Source organism: Lagenorhynchus albirostris, chromosome 6, assembly GCF_949774975.1.
Source record: "Lagenorhynchus albirostris chromosome 6, mLagAlb1.1, whole genome shotgun sequence".
Taxonomy (NCBI): Eukaryota; Metazoa; Chordata; class Mammalia; order Artiodactyla; family Delphinidae; genus Lagenorhynchus; species Lagenorhynchus albirostris.
Genome location: NC_083100.1, coordinates 72,134,594 through 72,153,077, shown reverse-complemented (window position 1 = coordinate 72,153,077; position 18,484 = coordinate 72,134,594). Strand labels below are relative to the sequence as shown.

General features: G+C 48.4%; 1 protein-coding gene across 7 annotated transcripts in view; it reads left to right on the top strand.

Moving 5' to 3' along the window:
- TANC1 (tetratricopeptide repeat, ankyrin repeat and coiled-coil containing 1) overlaps window positions 1–18,484 on the top strand; it is a 231,026-nt gene that overhangs the window by 177,425 nt on the left and 35,117 nt on the right. For all 7 annotated transcript variants that reach the window (XM_060152820.1, XM_060152815.1, XM_060152816.1 and 4 more), the window contains 6 exons: window positions 408–565; window positions 2,897–3,128; window positions 4,272–4,438; window positions 6,231–6,838; window positions 11,298–11,406; window positions 12,678–12,800. In XM_060152820.1, the coding sequence (XP_060008803.1) occupies window positions 408–565; window positions 2,897–3,128; window positions 4,272–4,438; window positions 6,231–6,838; window positions 11,298–11,406; window positions 12,678–12,800 (1,397 nt within the window). The remainder of the gene's footprint in view (window positions 1–407; window positions 566–2,896; window positions 3,129–4,271; window positions 4,439–6,230; window positions 6,839–11,297; window positions 11,407–12,677; window positions 12,801–18,484) is intronic.

Sequence of the window (18,484 nt, the reverse complement as noted above, 5' to 3'; positions counted from 1 at the left end):
AAAGTACAAAAACTAACCTGAAATCAGGAGTAGCCAAGCCAAGGAGCCAGGAGTAGCCAAGCCAAGGAGTAGCTTAGCTTACTTTATATGTAAAAAAAGAAAGTGTCTCTAACACTTGGTAAACAGGGACAAGTGAGCCAGGAAAGGTTTTTTGTTTTTTTAAACCAAAAGGAATGTAATAAAGGAAACCAGAAACAGCAGTTCTCCTGGGAGGGCACCTGGAAGGCGGAAGACAGGGCTGAGAGGGAGGCTTGTATCCCCATCTGGGCTTTTGCATCTGGGCTTTTGCATTTGTTACCATGTTCACTCATTACCCGTTAAAATACTTCCTGGGTCCGACCAAGAAATATGTTCAATATTCCACCCTATCCTTGTTGTAAATAATGAAACTAGTCTCTTTGCTGCAGCTTCAGATTCCTCCCAGGATCTTCCTTTCACTCCATTGCTTTCACCAAGTTCTTCTACAAGTGGTATCAATGCAGCTAAATCCCCCCCTGGGTCTGGGTCTGATACTCCAGAGAACCAGAGACCAAGAGAGGATGCAGTGAAATACCTCGCTTCTAAGGTAATCTGCTCCTGATCTATGGGAGCCTTCCAAAGAGAGAGGTTTGCTAGTTTGCCTTTTGAGAAATGAATTTTAAAAAGGGATCTTAAAACAGAGACAAGAGTTGCTTAATGCGAAAGTGTAGCTTTTGATAAAATTGTGGTAGAGTACGCCAGATAAAAGGTATTAATGAAAATGAGTATCTTAGGACACTGGCAGTAGACTTTTATTCCTCCTAAACAATGGATTGAAAGAGTTCCTCAAAGCAGCCAGAGGTATCATTGCACTTGCCACAAATCCGTCCTTATAAGCATGTGTCCTCCTTCATTTCGTATGAGAGCAGGAGATTGGGAGCCTTTAACCCAGTGACCCAGGGCTCCGCCCCACCTGCACTCTGTTGCCTAGAGCCCTTGGTTCCAAGTGTCTTTCTGTCAGAGGTGTTTTGTGATGTTGTAAGAGACTTGGCCAATTTTCCCTTCCTAGATTCATGGTCAGTCATGATCCTTCTGAAATTTTCTATCTGCTTGACATCTGGCACAGGTTCATAAGCTGCCCTCCTGCATTGAAGCGGTTACACCTCTCATTCCTGGTGAGCCACTTGGGTCTCCTGGGGCAGCAGTGGCGTGAGTTGGTGGAGCTGGAGAACCACCAGGGGTGGACAGCGGTGAGAAGCATCTAGCGAGGAAACTGGGGTGAGGTTGGTGCAGGGGAACTGAAAGGAAAGCTCCTCTGCCCCAGATCCCTTCTCCTCGCTTCTGCTTCCCAGATGAGGGCCGTTCCTCACCCAGCATGGGCAGCCCTGATGCCCTGACCACTGATTCGGGGCAGTCCTCTGGTCGTGAGTGGGTGATCTGAGATGAGGAATGTAGTGCAGACTTCAAAGCCACCCCGTGACAGTGATTTTTCAAACCACTTTGTGACCCAATAATGTGAAATACATGTTACACTAAACACCTGATACTCACACACAGCATCACACACCCAACTGAAGAAAAAGCATTATAAGACTACACTCATTCTTACATCCTATAAAATTCACTGTATGAAATTAAAAAAAAAACTTTTATGGCTCCAAATTGGTTTCATCACCCACTGTTGGATTGCCAAACACCATGCTAGGTGGACTGTGGTACTAGCTCATTGGTGGTTCGTACAAGCTCACAGGTCCTCTTGCGTTGCAGCTAATCTCTTTCCAGGTGAGAGGCGAAGAGCTGTCAGCTTTCCTCTGCGTGTCGATGATAAATTTAATCAAAACGAGAAGTCACAGGGCAGTTCCAAATTGGCCACATCTACTCTTGCCCCTTGCTTTTTAAGAGTCTGCAGACCAGGAATCGAATTCCAGATATTCCATTGACTGTCTCTCACCCTGGCGAGTCATTCAACCTGTCTGTCTGCTGCCCTCACCTCTGAACTGTAGCTAGTGGTTCTTGTCCTACTTACGTAGGGGTTGTAGGGCTGAGTGGGACAGCAGTGTCGCAGACCCTTCTGAAAAACATAAAGCACTTTACATGAGTGTGTTTTGACCTTTTGCACCCCCCTTACCTTGTACATATATGCCTCCATTCATCCTCGTTTGGGAAAGTCTCAGATTCTTCCTTGATCGGCAGTGTGCCTCTCCTCTCAAGACAGTGCCGCGTTTGGTACTTCCCTGGGGGTCTCTCTCATGAATAGCCTGTTGCCACTTCAAATCCATCTCAACAAAAAGGATGCTCTCGGTGCTTGGGCAGGACCCTCCCTCCTCCTATGTGTCCCTTCACAAGATAGGCAGGAATTTGGTAGTGTCTGACGTTGATCCTTCAGACAGTGTTGCTGTTGAAGTTCTCCATGGTGTCGCTGGCGGCGGCCCTCCTGCCAGGGAGAGGAAGCAGCTGTGACTTGAGAGCCTGGCTTTCATTGCCACCAATTTTATCTGCTTTTTGGGGGCCGCACATGAGTTCCCCAAGGAGATGCTGCTGTTTTTGAAAACAGAAATGTAGTGAATATGGTACTTGTGGATGTCGAGAACGTCGGGGTTGCTTGGAATTGTTTCAAGCCAGGGTGGGCTTTAAGTTTTGTGAATGACTTTTATGAGTTTATATTCAATACAGAGTAACTTGTGCTGATCTTAGTGCCGGTCAAGACGGACTTGTGGCTGCAAGTAAAAGTCGGCCTGAAATTTGCCAAACTTCAGAATTCCTCCCAAAGTAAAGGGATAACTGAATCAATTAAGCTAAATAATGACTCAGTCTTGGGGAATAGAAGCAACGTTTCTTGTTACCTCAGAGAACGGGAAAATGGCATCCCTGATGGCGAGCCCGCAGGGTGCCGTGTGAAGAGGACGAGGCGACGCTGACCACTCTGCTTCTTCTGCAGGTCGTGGCCTACCACTACTGCCAGGCCGACAACACCTACACGTGCCTGGTGCCCGAGTTCGTGCACAGCATCGCCGCTCTGCTCTGCCGGTCCCATCAGCTGGCCGCCTACCGAGACCTGCTGATAAGGGAGCCCCAGCTCCAGAGCGTGCTGAGCCTCAGGTCCTGTGTGCAGGACCCAGTGGCCGCGTTCAAGAGGGGTGTGCTGGAACCACTCGCAAGCCTGAGACACGGTACCTCCCAGCGGCCACCCGTGTCCTCCCTCTCCCCAGGACAGTCCTCAGAAGCGGGGTGGGGGTCCGCTTGACTCTGGGGTACGAGTGCAGTGGGCCCAGGGAGGATGTGAGTACATCTCTCCTCCCCTTCCTCAGAACCGTCTCCCCAGGGCTCCTCCTGGCTCCGCTCCAGATGGCCTTGTTTTCAATTTTATATCTCTAGTGAGAATTCACTCCGCGGTTGAACATTTCCAAAGTAGCTAATTTGTAACCATAGGTTCCTTAGATGACTTGCTGTCTAGGAACTGCTGCCTGCATATTTTGCACTCCTAAGGTGCAGGGGGGTAAGTTGATTGTCTGGGGAACTTGCCGGCATGTTTTTCCAGGGGCCTCTGCTCGGTTGAACCTGAAGCTGTTTCTAGAAGTGTCCGTTTGGTTTTTTTGCCCTTGAATCTTCTCCACAGTAGGGGCGTTAGTGATGTTATGGCCCTTTGACTTTCCATCTTCCCTCCCCCCTTCTGCTCTTCACCTTTTGAGCTAGTTTACCTGCCTACGTAGCACTTCTGCCAGATGGTGCCAGAGAGAGGGAATTGAAACAGATATGTCGTCATTGCACCTCATCCCTGGGCAGAAAGTTGGCACTAATGAATAGAAAACCAGATTCGGGCTTGGAGGAGTCTCTGCAGCAGAGTTCTCGCCTCCATTGGCTGTGTGCCTCGGACGGGATGCTTTGCCCTTTGAGGGTCAGATTTCCTCGCCAGAATCCATCCAGGGAGCTCTAGGCGGGGTTGCGGGGCGGGGAAACCTAGAGTCTTTGGCAGGTTTCATCTCGGTCCGTGTTGGTTATCTTTGCTGTAGCTCTCCCCAGTGACAGGAGTTTTTGAAGAGCTAATATCATATACATGGGTGAGATTCTGCTGATGTGTGTAATACAGTACGTTTCTGAAAACTGGTGAGAATTGGTTTTCTTTAGGCTCTGCGCTCTGGTTTTCATTACAAATTTAATAGAAAGCATGCTTCTGTGAAAACCATGTCTTCTGCCCTATGTAAACCTTTTTAGTTTTCCCTTACACTTTAAATTGTGCATTAAAATACACTGGGGGGTGCTATCTTATAGAAATGTGTAATTTCCTAATTAAAAAAAATTATTTTCTCCTTTAGAGCAGAAAATTCCTGAAGAAGAATACATTATTTTGATAGATGGTTTAAACGAAGCTGAGTTTCATAAACCTGATTACGGAGATACACTGTCTTCATTTATTACCAAGATTATTTCTAAATTCCCTGCGTGGTTGAAGTTGATTGTGACTGTAAGAGCGAATTTTCAGGTAAAAGAGAGTTCTCAAGTGTCTTTCCAAGACCCCAAACCCCAGTTTTACAGTTTTTACAATTACGATTTTAGATGAATGCTAACGGCTTCAACTGTTGTAAACCATTTAGCTGCTGAATTGAAAACTGTATTAGAGCTTTGAAATATTAGTGCACAGAGCTCTAAACAGGAAAACTCTGACCTTTTTACCCCCAAGGCACATTTATCAAGATGTCAAGTGAGTTTCTTATTATCATCAAGCTGTACTTGTGCTTCTAAAACAGAAGTGTCTCGCCCTGGTTCACCATAACTCAGTTTGGGGGGGCTCTTTGAGGCGCCTGGCTAACAGGTCTACCAGATTTTAAAGTTATTCCTGCTTGTAGTTATTTGTATGGGTTTGTAGTGGGACTTTGTTTTTTGGTTTGTTTGTTTGTTTGTTTGTTTTAATGAAGGGAAAAGGGAGGGATGAAGGAGAAAGATTTTTAAGGCCTATTCTGAATAAAAGCCTAGTTTTTCATAAAACTTAGACATGAGGTAACGCTTGCAGCGAGATGAAGAGTGTTTTTTTTTTTTTTTTAAATTCTCTTCCTCATCTGTCCCCTCATTTAAACCCTAAAATTGTATCTTAACAGCCATTGACTCCTTCCCTCCTATCCATTTTTAATAAAGACACGAGACATTAGATTCTGATCTTTTCCCTTTTAGGATGATATTTATCTTAAAATAGCATTTGGGTTCTTTCTTTTCTCCTTAAAAGTAGAATTAGACCTCATTCGAACTTGGTGTTTGTTTTTATGGACGTTTGATCCATACACTTTTCAGTCATTTTTCACACAGTGAGCAGAATCTGGCAGTCAGCAGCACAGAAGCAGGAGTCCTGTGTTTTACATGCGAGCTGTGTAAGTTTTCAGAGGCTCCGTTAGCATCTGTGTAAAATGGGGGGTGCGGTAATTGTCCTCAGCCTGTCTCCTACGACTGTCACATTCAGTGAGGACATGTACTTAGCTACTTCACAAATGATAGAGGGATTAAAAAAAAAAAACTCATCTCTGCTGTTAGGTGTCGGGACATTGCTTATCTGTGGGATGGCAAAGGGACACGGGGCTTCTGGGAGCTGGCAATGTTCTTTGTCTACCTGCTGGTCCCACAGGTTTATTTGACTTTGTGGAAGTGACTGACACTGTGCAGTTAGGATTTGTGCACCTCTGTGTATCACACTTCAATTTAAGTTTACCAAAAAACAGCAACTACAAAAAACCAAAATGACAGTGGGCTCTACGAATGTCCAGCAGCTCTGTTATGGCAGGCTGTTACTGGAGCCCAGCCTGGGGGCAGTTTCAGATGTCCCAGTTGGGTTATGCAGCGCCAGTATCTAATGCACAGTGAAGGATGCCTCTTGTTTGGCCAGGGTCTTAGACGTACGGCGTTGGTTTGTGTCTGTCCTTGTTATTATAAGCAGTTGCACAGTGTAAAGATTACGGGTATCAAGTCACCTGGGGGTCTCACTGCCCCTTTGCTGGTGCAGCCAGGCCGCCGCCCTCTGCTTGAGGCTCTTCCATCTCTCTTGGCTCTGCGTCCTCGGATGAGGACCTCAGGAAAGCCTTTTCTGATTTGATCTCGCATCAGGAATTTCTTTCACATAAGCCTTTTATCTTCAGTTTATCCTATTACATGTTTTAATACAAAACAATGAGTCCCTGTAATCCGTGAAAATCCTCCTTGAAAGGAAACCAGTGGATCTGGTTTGAAATGCAGCTGATGTGAAAAAGAAAGCTCTGTGGAGTGGCACTGGGCGTCTCATTCTTTTGCAGGAAATCGTCAGCAAGCTGCCATTCGTCAAGCTGTCCTTAGATGACTTCCCAGACAACAAGGACATCCACAGCGACCTGCACGCCTACGTCCAGCACAGGGTCCACAGCAGCCAGGACATCCTCAGCAACATCTCTCTGAACGGCAAGGCCGACGCCGCCCTCATCGGGAAAGTGAGCAGCCACCTGGTGCTGCGGAGCCTCGGCTCGTACCTGTACCTCAAACTCACCTTGGACCTCTTCCAGAGGGGCCACCTGGTCATCAAGAGCGCCAGCTACAAGGTGGTGCCCGTGTCGCTGTCTGAGCTCTACCTGTTGCAGTGCAACATGAAGTTCATGACCCAGTCCGCCTTTGAGAGAGCGCTGCCCATTTTAAACGTGGCCCTCGCGTCCCTCCACCCCATGACCGACGAGCAGATCTTCCAGGCGATTAATGCCGGCCACATCCAAGGGGAGCAGGGCTGGGAGGACTTTCAGCAGAGGATGGATGCCCTCTCCTGCTTCCTCATTAAGAGGCGAGACAAAACCCGCATGTTCTGCCACCCGTCCTTCAGGGAGTGGCTCGTGTGGAGAGCAGATGGTGAAAACACGGCCTTCCTGTGTGAACCCAGGTACGACGGGCAGCTCTGTGCAGGGAGTCTGATGTGTGACTGGGGAAGGGATTCCAAACACTAGTTGTGCTCTTTAACAGAAAGACAGTACAGCATGAATAATTCAGGAAGGGTGATGGAAAATTCTCTCTGCTGCTACAACAAAAGCTTCCTTCCTTTAATTGCTGGAATTTTAGGACTCCTCAGTACATCTGGACGAAAGAGAAGCTCGGCAGTGCCCGGGCCATATTTCTCTGGTGATTCTCTTCTAGATCCCTGCCCCCTTGCACATGGGTCACCCGTGGGAGGGTGTGGCATTAGCTGCAGGGAACAGCCGGCTTCCTTCGAGCCTGTTCACGGCTCAGTTTCTTCACCAGAGGGTCTGTGGACTGTCTCGCATCCTCGGCGCTGCCACTCCCCACCACCCCTTGAGCTTGTGGCATCTTGTCCCAGAGATCTGATGTGTCTGTGGGCCCAGAGGGCAGCACAGCCATCACGTCTGGCCTCCTCGTTTTGCATTTGTGTTCTGCACTATGTAACAGACTGGGATTTGGGGTCGGGAGGATTCAGGTTCAGAGCTCAGATGCCCCACTTACAAGATGGCGATGGGGCACCTGCATCCAGGGAGTCAGAGGTTCCACTGAGGCTTTGTAGCAGGTCTGGGCCAGGATGCAGGTCTCCTCACCGCCCAGGGGAGGAGACGGGTGGGAAGCCTGCCTGCCCTGTGGCGTATGGTGCCAGTCAGGGTGAAGGACTGGGTGCTTCAAGGTGCGAACGCTCTCAGTAAGGGTGTGTTCATGTCCACCACCTCTCCCTGGCCCTGGCCTTGGCCGACATCATTGCTGTCTTTTTTTTTTTTTTTTGGCTGCGTTGGGTCTTCATTGCTGAGCGTGGGCTACTCTTCGTTGCCGTGTGTGGGCTTCTCATTGCGGCGGCTTCTCTTGTTGGGGAGCACGGGCTCTAGGTGCGTGGGCTTCAGTAGTTGTGGCACGTGGGCTCAGTAGTTGTGGCTTGCAGGCTCTAGAGCGCAGGCTCAGTAGTTGTGGTGCACGGACTTAGTTGCTCCACGGCGTGTGGGATCTTCCCAGACCAGGGCTCGAACCTATGTTCCCTGCATTGGCAGGTGGATTCTTAACCACTGTGTCACCAGGGAAGTCCATCATTTCTGTCTTGAATGGCTTCTGCCCTCTGTGAGTCAGAATTGCTCTCAGCCTCGTGTAAGAGGTCTGACAAGCTGCTAAACCGTCTGCTTTGGGCTGGACTGGACCTTGCGTCAGATGCTGGGGCCAGAGATGAAATGAATATGCACTTGTGAGCCGCACACTCCCTTCCTTCCATGACTGTTGACTTAACATTGACACACTAGGTCTAGCAGCTCTTTTCATGTTGTGGATAAGGTGTTTTCTCAGGCAATACTGGGCTAAGAGTTTATTATCTTTTGAACCTGCTTTGGGGCTATAAACTGTAAGTTCCAGGTTATTTAGCCAGACCGTAATAACTAGGTGAAATGTGTGCTGTGACACGTTTAGCCAAATCAGATCATTTTCTAGGAGGATAGTGAGGTGGAGGCCAGCCTTGCTGACATGAGATAGATGGGCCTGGCTTGGCCTGTGGGCATAGTCGAGCAGAAGGAGGTGCTGTATGTAGGTCACACTGAGGCGTTAAGCTTCAGAAACTAGGAATGGCGTTGCTCTTAGAGTGGGTGAGAAAGGCATGGGCGGCTTTGGATTTTAGCAGTTTGAGTTTATGGGGTTGGTGGTGAGGTTCTGAGGCAGGTGGGGTCTAAACGGTTGGAGGAGAGGTTGGCGTTGAAGATCTGGCATCATTGATGGAGAGACAATGGTGGGATGTAGTGAGGAAGTGCAGTGAGAGGAAAGGGAGCTCTGGACTTCTGGGACAAGGAGACGGATTGCACGGAAGGAGGTGAGGGGGGTATATGCTGCCAAGAAGTGAAGGAAGGTGAGGATGAAGGGGAAGCCATTGGCTTTTCATTGTGGGAGGAGGGTCCTAGATCCTTAGGAGATTCCTTCCATTGGGTTGTGAGGCGTGAAAGAGGAGAGAGCCAACGTCCTGGCATGGGAAGTGGACGGGTTGAGAGGTTTCGGGTAGTTTGAGGGTGGGGAAGGGTATTGGTTTATGTTTTTAACCACGCAGGGGATTGGGACGTTGTTGGAAGCATCATTGAGACAGCATGGGGAAACACAATCAGTGAAGAGGGAGCAACTGGAAACACAAGGGAACGGGGTCAGCTAGCCTCCTCTGTGCTCCCGTTGAGTCCGTTCACCGTGCCGTTCCAGCTGGATTTTGTCTTGTTTGCGTGTCTCCAGTCCAGTTGCTGAGACCTCCTCAGGGCAAGGACCTCGCGTTGTTCCCCGTGGGATCCCCATCATTAAGCCATGATGCTGGTTATAGGGGGATGTTAACGCACAAATGAATGAATGAGAAATCGGGTTACGCTGATGAAGACCATAGAAGGCACTCACGCTGCATAGACTGTGGTCAGATTCTGCACAGTCGTTACCACCTGTTTGATCCTGGGCACATCATTTACCTGTCCAGGCCTCTGTTTCCCCATGCAAACAAATTGGGGATCATAAGACGTAGTGATTCACAGGGTCGAACAAGTTAATGAAATAATTTAGTTAACTTTCTGCATCTGGCACGTAGTAAAAACTTGATACGTATAAGCTTCAGAAAATGAACAGACTCGTAAGTGCAGGTAGACTTAGAAGGGGGCACATGATCCCAGGGCCAGCAAAGAAGGACGTCAAGGTAGATGGGATGTAGAGGAGTGCAGGTGCCCAGTGACTGCACGGTGAATTGTCTCCTCGGGGAGGTGGGAAGCCACGTGCTTAGCTCAGAGCACTGGACACCTTTGGCCCAGCCACTGAAGGCTGCGTGATCGTCACCCGCAAGGGCCAGCCAGCCACAGTACTTGGCATGTCCTTGTGTTGGACGCAGATGGCATGGCCACAGAGCCGGCAGACTGGGAGACTGAGGATAGCTGAGCCCGTGGGTGGGAGAGTGGCCCTGACTAGAGTGATGTGGGACTAGCCCATGGATAGGGACCAGGTAGGGCATGGAGCGCTGGAAGGTGGCAGAGAGTGTTTTCCACGGGAGCAAGGGAGGCTCTCACCTGAGAGGGGAAACCGAAGCCTGAGGTCTGGGAGGTAGTGTGTGTGAGGGAGCACAGGGTATGTGCTCTAGACCCTGACAGGACGCGAGGCAGGACACTCAGTGGCAGTGTGGTCTTAAATGTCATGCCTTCCCCTGCAGGATAAAAAGCAATCTCGTGGTTTCCACCTGCCCTGATTTCCTCGTCTGTAACATGATTTATACGTGATATGAGAAACAGGCAAGCATCTGGATAGATAAATATGATTTAAATGATGAATGCTTTTAATCCTCTAGATCAGCGACTACTAGAAAACACATTTAGAAGAATGCTTTTCTTTTTCAGTTTATCTTTTCCTCCACAACTAGCTGCTTTTCCTCAGCAAAGCAGCACTTCAAAGTTTGTCAGGTTAATAGAAATGAAAATAATTCACCCTGCACAGAGGTCACTGCTGTGACCTTGGAATAAGCAGCCCTTAGCATCTTTTCCAAACAGATTGGCTCAGACAAAGGCATGGAGTCCACAGGAGACAGAATGAGTCCTACGGATGTAGAGGGGGAAAATGGGTGGGATGGCTCCTTCATGAGAGGGTTAGTTGGGGGATTAATTGGTGGTGTCAGTTGAATGTCTACCCTGTGCCCAGACGCAGCAAACCTACTCATACAGCTTAGCTTTTTTACCCCTACAAGGAAGGATCTGTGTTCCATTCAAGCCTAGAATTCTAGGTGTTTCTGATCATGAGCTGTTGCTGTACATGGCCTGGTTTTTCTTTCCCTTCCATTGTAAGGCCTTGTCCTTTGGCCCAGGTCTGTCCCCAGTGGTGATTGTACTGAGGGGAGGCCTGAACGTCAGGTCCAGTGACGGTTCTGCTCCATTTGTCCACTTGCGCATCTGTCCTTCGTCCGTCTGTCCATCCATCCATCCAAGAAATGCGTATTTGCGTTCTTACTGAGTCTTGGGCATTTGCTAGGTTTTGTGGCTATAGCTGTGACTTAGACAAGACCCTTAGTCACGTGGAGTTTACGTTTTTGTGACAGACCTAAATCAACAAATAGACTGATGAGAGAGTGATGGAGGATGAATAGGGGGCGAGTGGTTCCATCTTCAAAGACCTGCCCTGTCCAGAGGCTTCTCTCTGAGTCACTCCACAGAGATAGAGGAAGCCTGAGAAAGCTCTTAAAGTGACTCGAGGAATAAACAGCATTGACCATCTTCTGTGAAGAAGCAGCTTTGCACCCGTTTTGTTTGGTGATGCTGAAGCACCAGGAGAACAGTTCAGGGGTCGAGGGGCGATGTTCGCCCCGAGGGCCTGCAGAGAGATGGACTCGGGTCTTTGGTTACCAACCTGTGTGTTTCTCGTTCTAGGAACGGGCATGCTCTCCTGGCATTCATGTTCTCGAGACAGGAGGGCAAGCTGAACCGCCAGCAGACCATGGAGCTCGGCCATCACATCCTGAAGGCACATATTTTCAAGGTGAGACCCACACCACTGCAGGGAGTAGCCCTCCATGAGCCTCACTCCCAGCACAGCCTCCTCCCTAAAAGTAATTGTTCTCGCTCAAGTGTGTATCTACCGCTATGATTAAATTTTACTTTTTCCCTGTCTAAATCTTTTCTTTTCACTTAAAGCTTCCACTTCATTCATTCCCTTTGTTTCCTTGTTATTTAGTTGTTGAACCAGATTTCGTGACCTGTGTAGTTGCAGACCACCTGGATTTTCTGATTGTGTCCTTATTTCTTGTGGCCTACGTTAACGTGTTCCTCTTTCCTCTGGATTTTTTTATCATTTGGTATTTATATCGAGCGGCTTAATCAGGTTCAGGTTTGATCCCCACCCCCTCTGCCCCACCGGGTGTCACAATTACTTTATACAGGGAAACCTTGTTTTATTGCACTTTGCTTTATTGTGCTTTGCAAAATTTTTTTTTTTTTTTTTTTTTTACAAATTGAAGGTCTGTGGCAACCCTGCGTTGAGCTAGACTTTCAGGACCATTTTTCCAAAAGCATTTGCTTCCTTCATGTCTCTGTGTCACATTTTGGAAATTCTTGCAATATTTCAAACTTTCTCATTATCACTTGTGGTGATGATATGTGATCTTTGATGTTACTACGATGACTTACCGAAGTCTCAGATGATGGTTAGCGTTTTTTTAGCAATAAAGTATTTTTAAATTAAGGCATGCACATTGTTTTGGACAATGCTGTTGCACACTGAATAGACTACAGTATAGTGTAAACATAACTTGCATGTGCACCAGGAAACCAAAGAAATTGCATGACTCGGTTTATTGCTGTGGTCTGGAACCAGACCCACAGTATCTTCGAGGTCTGCCTGTTAGAGCTAAAATGCTCTGTAAGTCTGTATAAGGTTTCTAGTGTCAGGATGCGTAGCATGTGTGCTTGGTGTGATGCCATTGGCCATGATTGGTCTCTTCCTTCATTAGGGGTTCCAGATGGTGATATTCTAACATTTATTCTTCCTTTAATTGATTGGAGAACCTCTGTAAAGAGAAACTTTCTCCTCATCTGCCCCCGCCCTTTCCCCAGGCGTACAGTTGATGTAGGCTAGTTCCTCAACCCTTGGCTTTAGGGCGGGAAGGCTCACAGGTTCAGGCCTTTTCTGTGTGCGCAGCTTTTGCCCCGCGTTCAGCAGGAACCTGCGCCCTCCCGGGCACACCCGCTTTCAGACCCACACTGCAGGTGGGAAAGGAGACCTTGAAGCTGATTTGTCGCTGTTGCTTCCAGGGCCTCAGTAAGAAGACTGGAATCTCTTCAAGCCATCTGCAAGCCCTGTGGATTGGGTATAGCACCGAGGGGCTGTCTGCCGCCCTGGCCTCCCTCAGGAATCTCTACACTCCCAATGTGAAGGTAAGTGACCCTCTGCCGGGAGGGCCAGAGCCCCCTGCCCCCCTGGCCGCTGTTGCTCCAACAGTCCTGCTCTCCCCAACGCTGGCTGGTGGCCAGAGAAGGCGGGGACGCTACTACTAAAGATGCTGTTTCCCGATGGGAAGCACACAGACCCGAATGCTCTATTGCCGGTTCTCCTCTACAAGTTTAGCTTTCACTGGGGCAGGAAGAGGTGGGTGGTCAGGGGCTGCTACGTGAGCATGTGGTGACTGTTTCAGAGTGGATGAGATAAGGGGAAGCAATTCACAAAGGAAACCAAAGGTCAGAGGAAACCCTGGTCAGATATCCAGGGAAAATGGACTTTCAGGGCATCCTGGTTTCAAATCTGGACTATCTCTTTATGGTTCATAGGAAGTTAAGCACTGATAAGTAACACGAAGTGGTGGGCACACAGAGGGAAACTGTTACTAAAGGTTTTTGCACATGTGTATTGATGACCACGGAAGGCGTAGCAGGGTCTGCCCGCTGCTGAACCAAGAGCTTCCTCACTCTTGGTCAGTGGCTATCATGTCACAACGTTCTGCTGAGCTTTTTAGGATAGATTTTCCCTCCTCATTTAGTGCAGTCTAAGAATCTGCAGCACACAGAGGCCGAGTATCTGTTAAGGCAACAAAGAGGAGTTAACTCCCACAGAACGTGGAAGTTACTGTCTCATATCACTTTACCACCATCTTTCCCAGAGCAAAGTAAGATGAGATCGTTAAGTGTCTTCACATTTTAGATTTCTCACCTGTCTGACACACCTGCTAGACTCCAGGCCTTTCAGCCCCAGGCCCTGACGTGTCCGGCTGCCTTCAAAAGCTCTGACATGTTTCCCAAGGAGTCATGTTCTCCCCTTCAGTCACCTCCATGAGAACAGTCATACCTGTCCTCTCCTTAGTAGCACAGAGGTGCCGTGACATGGTCGCAGTGTGGTCAAGGGAAGCCCTGGAAGTTTCCAGGAATCTGTCTTCTACTTCTCCTCACTTTGGTTCATCAAATCCACCTGGGAAGGGGGCCACGTGCCCCAGAGATGGTGCCGTGGAGGATACTTGGGGGCCACTCCCGGGGGACTTCTGTGCCTCTCCTCCCCTGCTGTCAGTACATCCCACCCTCAGCACCTACACCGTGGGTGTGTGTCTGGGGATCAGGGCCTTACAGAGCATTTCCTGTGTCTGGTGATGTGAACTCTCCTCCCTCTTCTCCCTTCCTTGCCTTCCTGGTGTATAGTGGTCCCTCGGATCAGTTCCAGGACCTCCCACAGATACCAAAATCCAAGGATGCTCAAGTCCCGTATATAAAACGGTGCAGTATTTGAATACGACCTGCGCACATCCTCCCGTATACTTTATTTTTTTTGGCCACGCCTTGCGACATGTGGGATCTTAGTTACTAGACCAGAGATCGAAGCCGTGCCCCCTGCGGTGGAAGCGCAGAGTGTCAGCCACGGGACTGCTGGGGAAGTCCCCTTCCCCCCGACCCGGTATACTTTGCATCATCTCTCGAGCACTCACAATACCTAACAAGGTAAAGGCTACGCAAGTAGCTGCTGGCACACAGGAAATGCAAGTTTCGCTTTTTGGAGCTTTGTGGAAATTTTTGTTTTTGAATAATTTCAATCTGCTGTTGGCTGAGTCCACAGATGCAGAACCTGCTGATACAGAGGGCAGGCTGTATTTATTTTCTTTCGCTTTTTTTTTTTCCCAACTGAAATATAATTGACAGATAACATTACATCTCAGATGTACAACCTAGCGATGTGTTATTTCTTTGGATTGTGAAATGACTACCACAAAAGATCTAGTTAACAGCTATCACCACATATGGTTATAAATTTTTTCTTGCGATGAAAACTTAAGATCTGCTCTCTTAGCAACTTTGAAATATATAATACAGTGTTATTAACTGTGGTCCCTGTGGTGGACATCACATCTCCGCCTGCTGGTGTATAGAAGGGAGGAGCCTGGGTGTCAAGAAGGACCTAGCGGTGCTCTGACCCTGGGGCAGCTCACCCACAGCCCTGCTGCCCAGTGAAGAGCTTGGGTGTTGGTTAGAGAAAGGCCACCACCCCCTGGTGGGTTCGGACAAGGTCTTTTGCAAATAGAAAAGTGCAGGTGGGCTCAGCACTGTTGGGGTTCCAGGCTTGATGGGCAGAGGCCACATTGGATTTCAGCCTGGCTCACCCCTGGGTGGGGTGCCTGGGAGTAGAGCAGCCCCAGGGAGCCACTCCTGGGAACCTTGTGCTCAGCCCTGCTCCTTTGGACATTTCTACTCACTCTGCAGACCGCTAGGCTTGAGGGCTTGTGCCCCGACTGAAGCTACGTGCAGGTTTCATGGGGTGAGGACAGGGAAGCCGCTTTTATAGTTAAGGAGCACGAGCTCTAAGCTGTTGCTCGAGGTCAAAGTGAGCGCTTCCTTTTTAGATAGCGTTACTCTGCAAAAGGTGGAGAACACGCGGAGCGTAGACTTCACGTGATGAAGGAATTGTGTTTAGAATTTTTGTTTTTTGCTTTACTTCTTTTTTTTTGTGTGGTACGCGGGCCTCTCACTGTTGTGGCCTCTCCCGTTGCGGAGCACAGGCTCCGGACGTGCAGGGTCAGCGGCCATGTCTCACGGGCCCAGCCGCTCCGCGGCATGTGGGATCTTCCCGGACCGGGGCACGAACCCGTGTCCCCTGCATCGGCAGGTGGACTCTCAACCACTGCGCCACCAGGGAAGCCCTGTTTTACTTTTTATAGAAATTGGAATTGAGTTTACTGTAATAACACTGTTTCATCTTTCACTTCAGTTAAAATTATATCTTTTGGCTTCTCCATAATTAATAAAATTCTGTAATGATGGCAAGGAAGAAAGAAAGAAAAATTAAAATGGCAGAATCTGTTGTCACCATTTGAATGAATTATGGGCCCAAAAGTTATTTTAATGTGGAGAAAAGTAAATGGGAAACATCATACTCTGTTGAATACGAGTTTTTAAGGCAGTAAATTAAAAGGTACAGTGTGATAATGTAATGAGCTTGACCCTCCTGGGATTATAAACTTTCCTCTTTAACATGTTTGCAATTTTAAGAGTTATTCATCTTTACTTTGTTTTATAGAACTCCAGTGTCACCTACCTCTACGCTATCCCCCAAATTGTATAACTTGGTTACCGAATTTTAAGGCATTCATTATCCTTCTGTTTCTTTTATCTTTCAAGGAAAAGAAAAGAGGGGGGGGGTTCACAGACTCATGAACAAATTACGGTAATTTAAAATTATGCATGCAATTAAGGAGTTTTTTTAGAGAGTATTAAATGTCATTACAGGAAGGGATGTCATTTTGAGCAATAATTGCAGTTTGCTACTTTGGTCAATTACAGCGACTTGCTCCCGGATGATTACTTGGTAGATGAATTTTAATTTTGGTGGCATGCCTGTGATTTCTAACAATGTGATCTCCCATTGCCCGGCCAGGCTTATGCCAGCCCGGGCCCTGGCTGGCCCACTGGGGAGCTTGCCGCCAGTGCCTTCAGGCTCCCGTCCAGCTGGTTGTTCTGCTCACGTAGTCGCATGGCACCGGCTGCCAGCCACAGGCTCCCGAAGGCTGTGCGCTCAAGAGAATTAAGGTTGTGATTCTTCTCTCAGCTGGAGCTGGAGCTGGAGCTGGGGCCGCGGGGGAGGAGACAGGAGCTAGGCATGGACTTTGGCCCAACTTCCCTGGCTCAGAGGATCCAGTCATATTCTGCATAACTAGTAGGCAGCACACATTTACACCGGTTGTATTGATGAGAACCTCCAACATACTTAATGAGGAAACTGAGCTTCCCACTTTACGACCTTGCTGGACAGTGCCTCTTCTGTTCCTCAGGAGCACATCATTTTTGCCTACCCCCCTAGCCCCGTTTTTATTTTCTTGTATTCATCAAATCCAGAAGTATATAGGTAATATTGCCATTTCCAGGTGTTATCCGGGGAGAGCTTCGTGGTGGTGATGACCAGACGATTTCCATGTGATTGGGAGAAAATGTACAGGAAGAACCATTTAAAACCCCTTCCTCGAAGGCGGAGTAATCTTAGCCAGAGCTGCTGCTTCGGCTGCTGGACTGCTCTGTGATACTAATTAGCATTGTGCCCAGGGCTGATTTGTGGCTTATCTGCTCTGAGCCTCAGTTTTCTCACATGTAAAATGAAAGTAACAAAAGAACCTGCATCATAGAGTGATGGGAAACCTCACTGAGATGTTAAAGCTCTTGGGAGAATACTTGGCGTTTATTATATGGTCAAGTGAGAACTGAGATTCTGCTGTAAGCACCTGAGAACTTGTGAGTGTGCAGGTTGGTGGTCGTGAAGGGGAGCTGCCCATCATGAGGCATTAATGGGTCCACATCTGCCCTCAAATAAGCATGAGGTCTCCCTGCTGCTCTGTGCTGGTGAGCAGCCCAGGCAGGCCAGACCCTCCGGGTCTCCAGGTTCCTGGGGCAGAGCGCCCTCCTGTGCCTTCCAGGGGTCAGGGACTAGGGCCCTTGTCTCTTCTAAAGATTCCATCAAAGGTGATTGTAACAATAGCAAGTAATATTTATTTAGCACTTACAGGATGCTGAGGGCTGTGCTAAGTGCTTTGTGTGTCTGGCACGTTCATTTTTAATCTTCACAACAACCCGAGGAGGTGAAACTGTTTTTATCTCCACCTTTCAGCTGAGGAAACTGAGGGTGAGGGCAGTGACGGGGTGACGCAAATCCCACAGCGGGAAGGGTGCCTGCCGCCGAGCAAGCCCGTGCTCCTTCCACAGGTGCGCTCTGCACCTGACATGTTTACAGCCATGGCTGCCAGCTGGAGCCATTCAGGAGCCCCGGGCCCCAGCCAAGTCAGACTCTCCCAGGGTGGGGCTGGGGCTTTGGAAACTTGCAAGCTCCCAGGTGATTTCATTGTGCAGCGAGGTTAAGAAACGTGGGTTCGGGGTAGATCCACAGACTGATTGGGGGGTAAGTGGTAAAAATACCCGCCGCGTTGCACCCACAAAGGAAATGTCTTTCCGAAGAAGCAGATAGAGAACTGATAACAGATACCTTTAGGAAGCTCTGCCCCTAAGCACATACCCTCCATAAGGCTTTTCTTATAAAGTATTCAGGAAGACAGCACTGAAACAACACCTGCCAACATTCTTAGGAAAGAGTTTCTGTCCAGTAGAAACATGGGGTGGTGTACTGTCATTTTCTTAGGAGGCACTTGAATCACGGAGAGGTTGAGTGATTTTATGAAAATCACACAGCAAGTTAGCTAAGGGGCTGATTGGGAACTCAGACTATTTAATTCATCTTTTTCTCTTAGGCTCATGAATCTGAAGAGGGAATGGGGTTGGTGGGAGAGAGGAGAGAGAGGGTAACTGGCTGTCAGAGTCACCCTGGGAATTTACAAACAATTCCTGCCTGTCCTTTGGTGACCAGAGTCCGATGTGCCCCTCAGTGATGTTATGTGTGCTTTGAAAAAGCTGCTAGGGTTCTTCTGTAATTCCTCTTGCCTAAGAACTGATTTCATAGGCCTTGATAAAATCCCCAGCTGTGTCAGCAGCACTGTCTTATTCCTGCTATACAGTTGGCGGTTACTCAAAGGAAAATAATTTTCTCAAAAACCCTTACTTTGGTTGAGAACTTACCCTTTTAAAATGCTTTCAAATCCTGTTTGAGT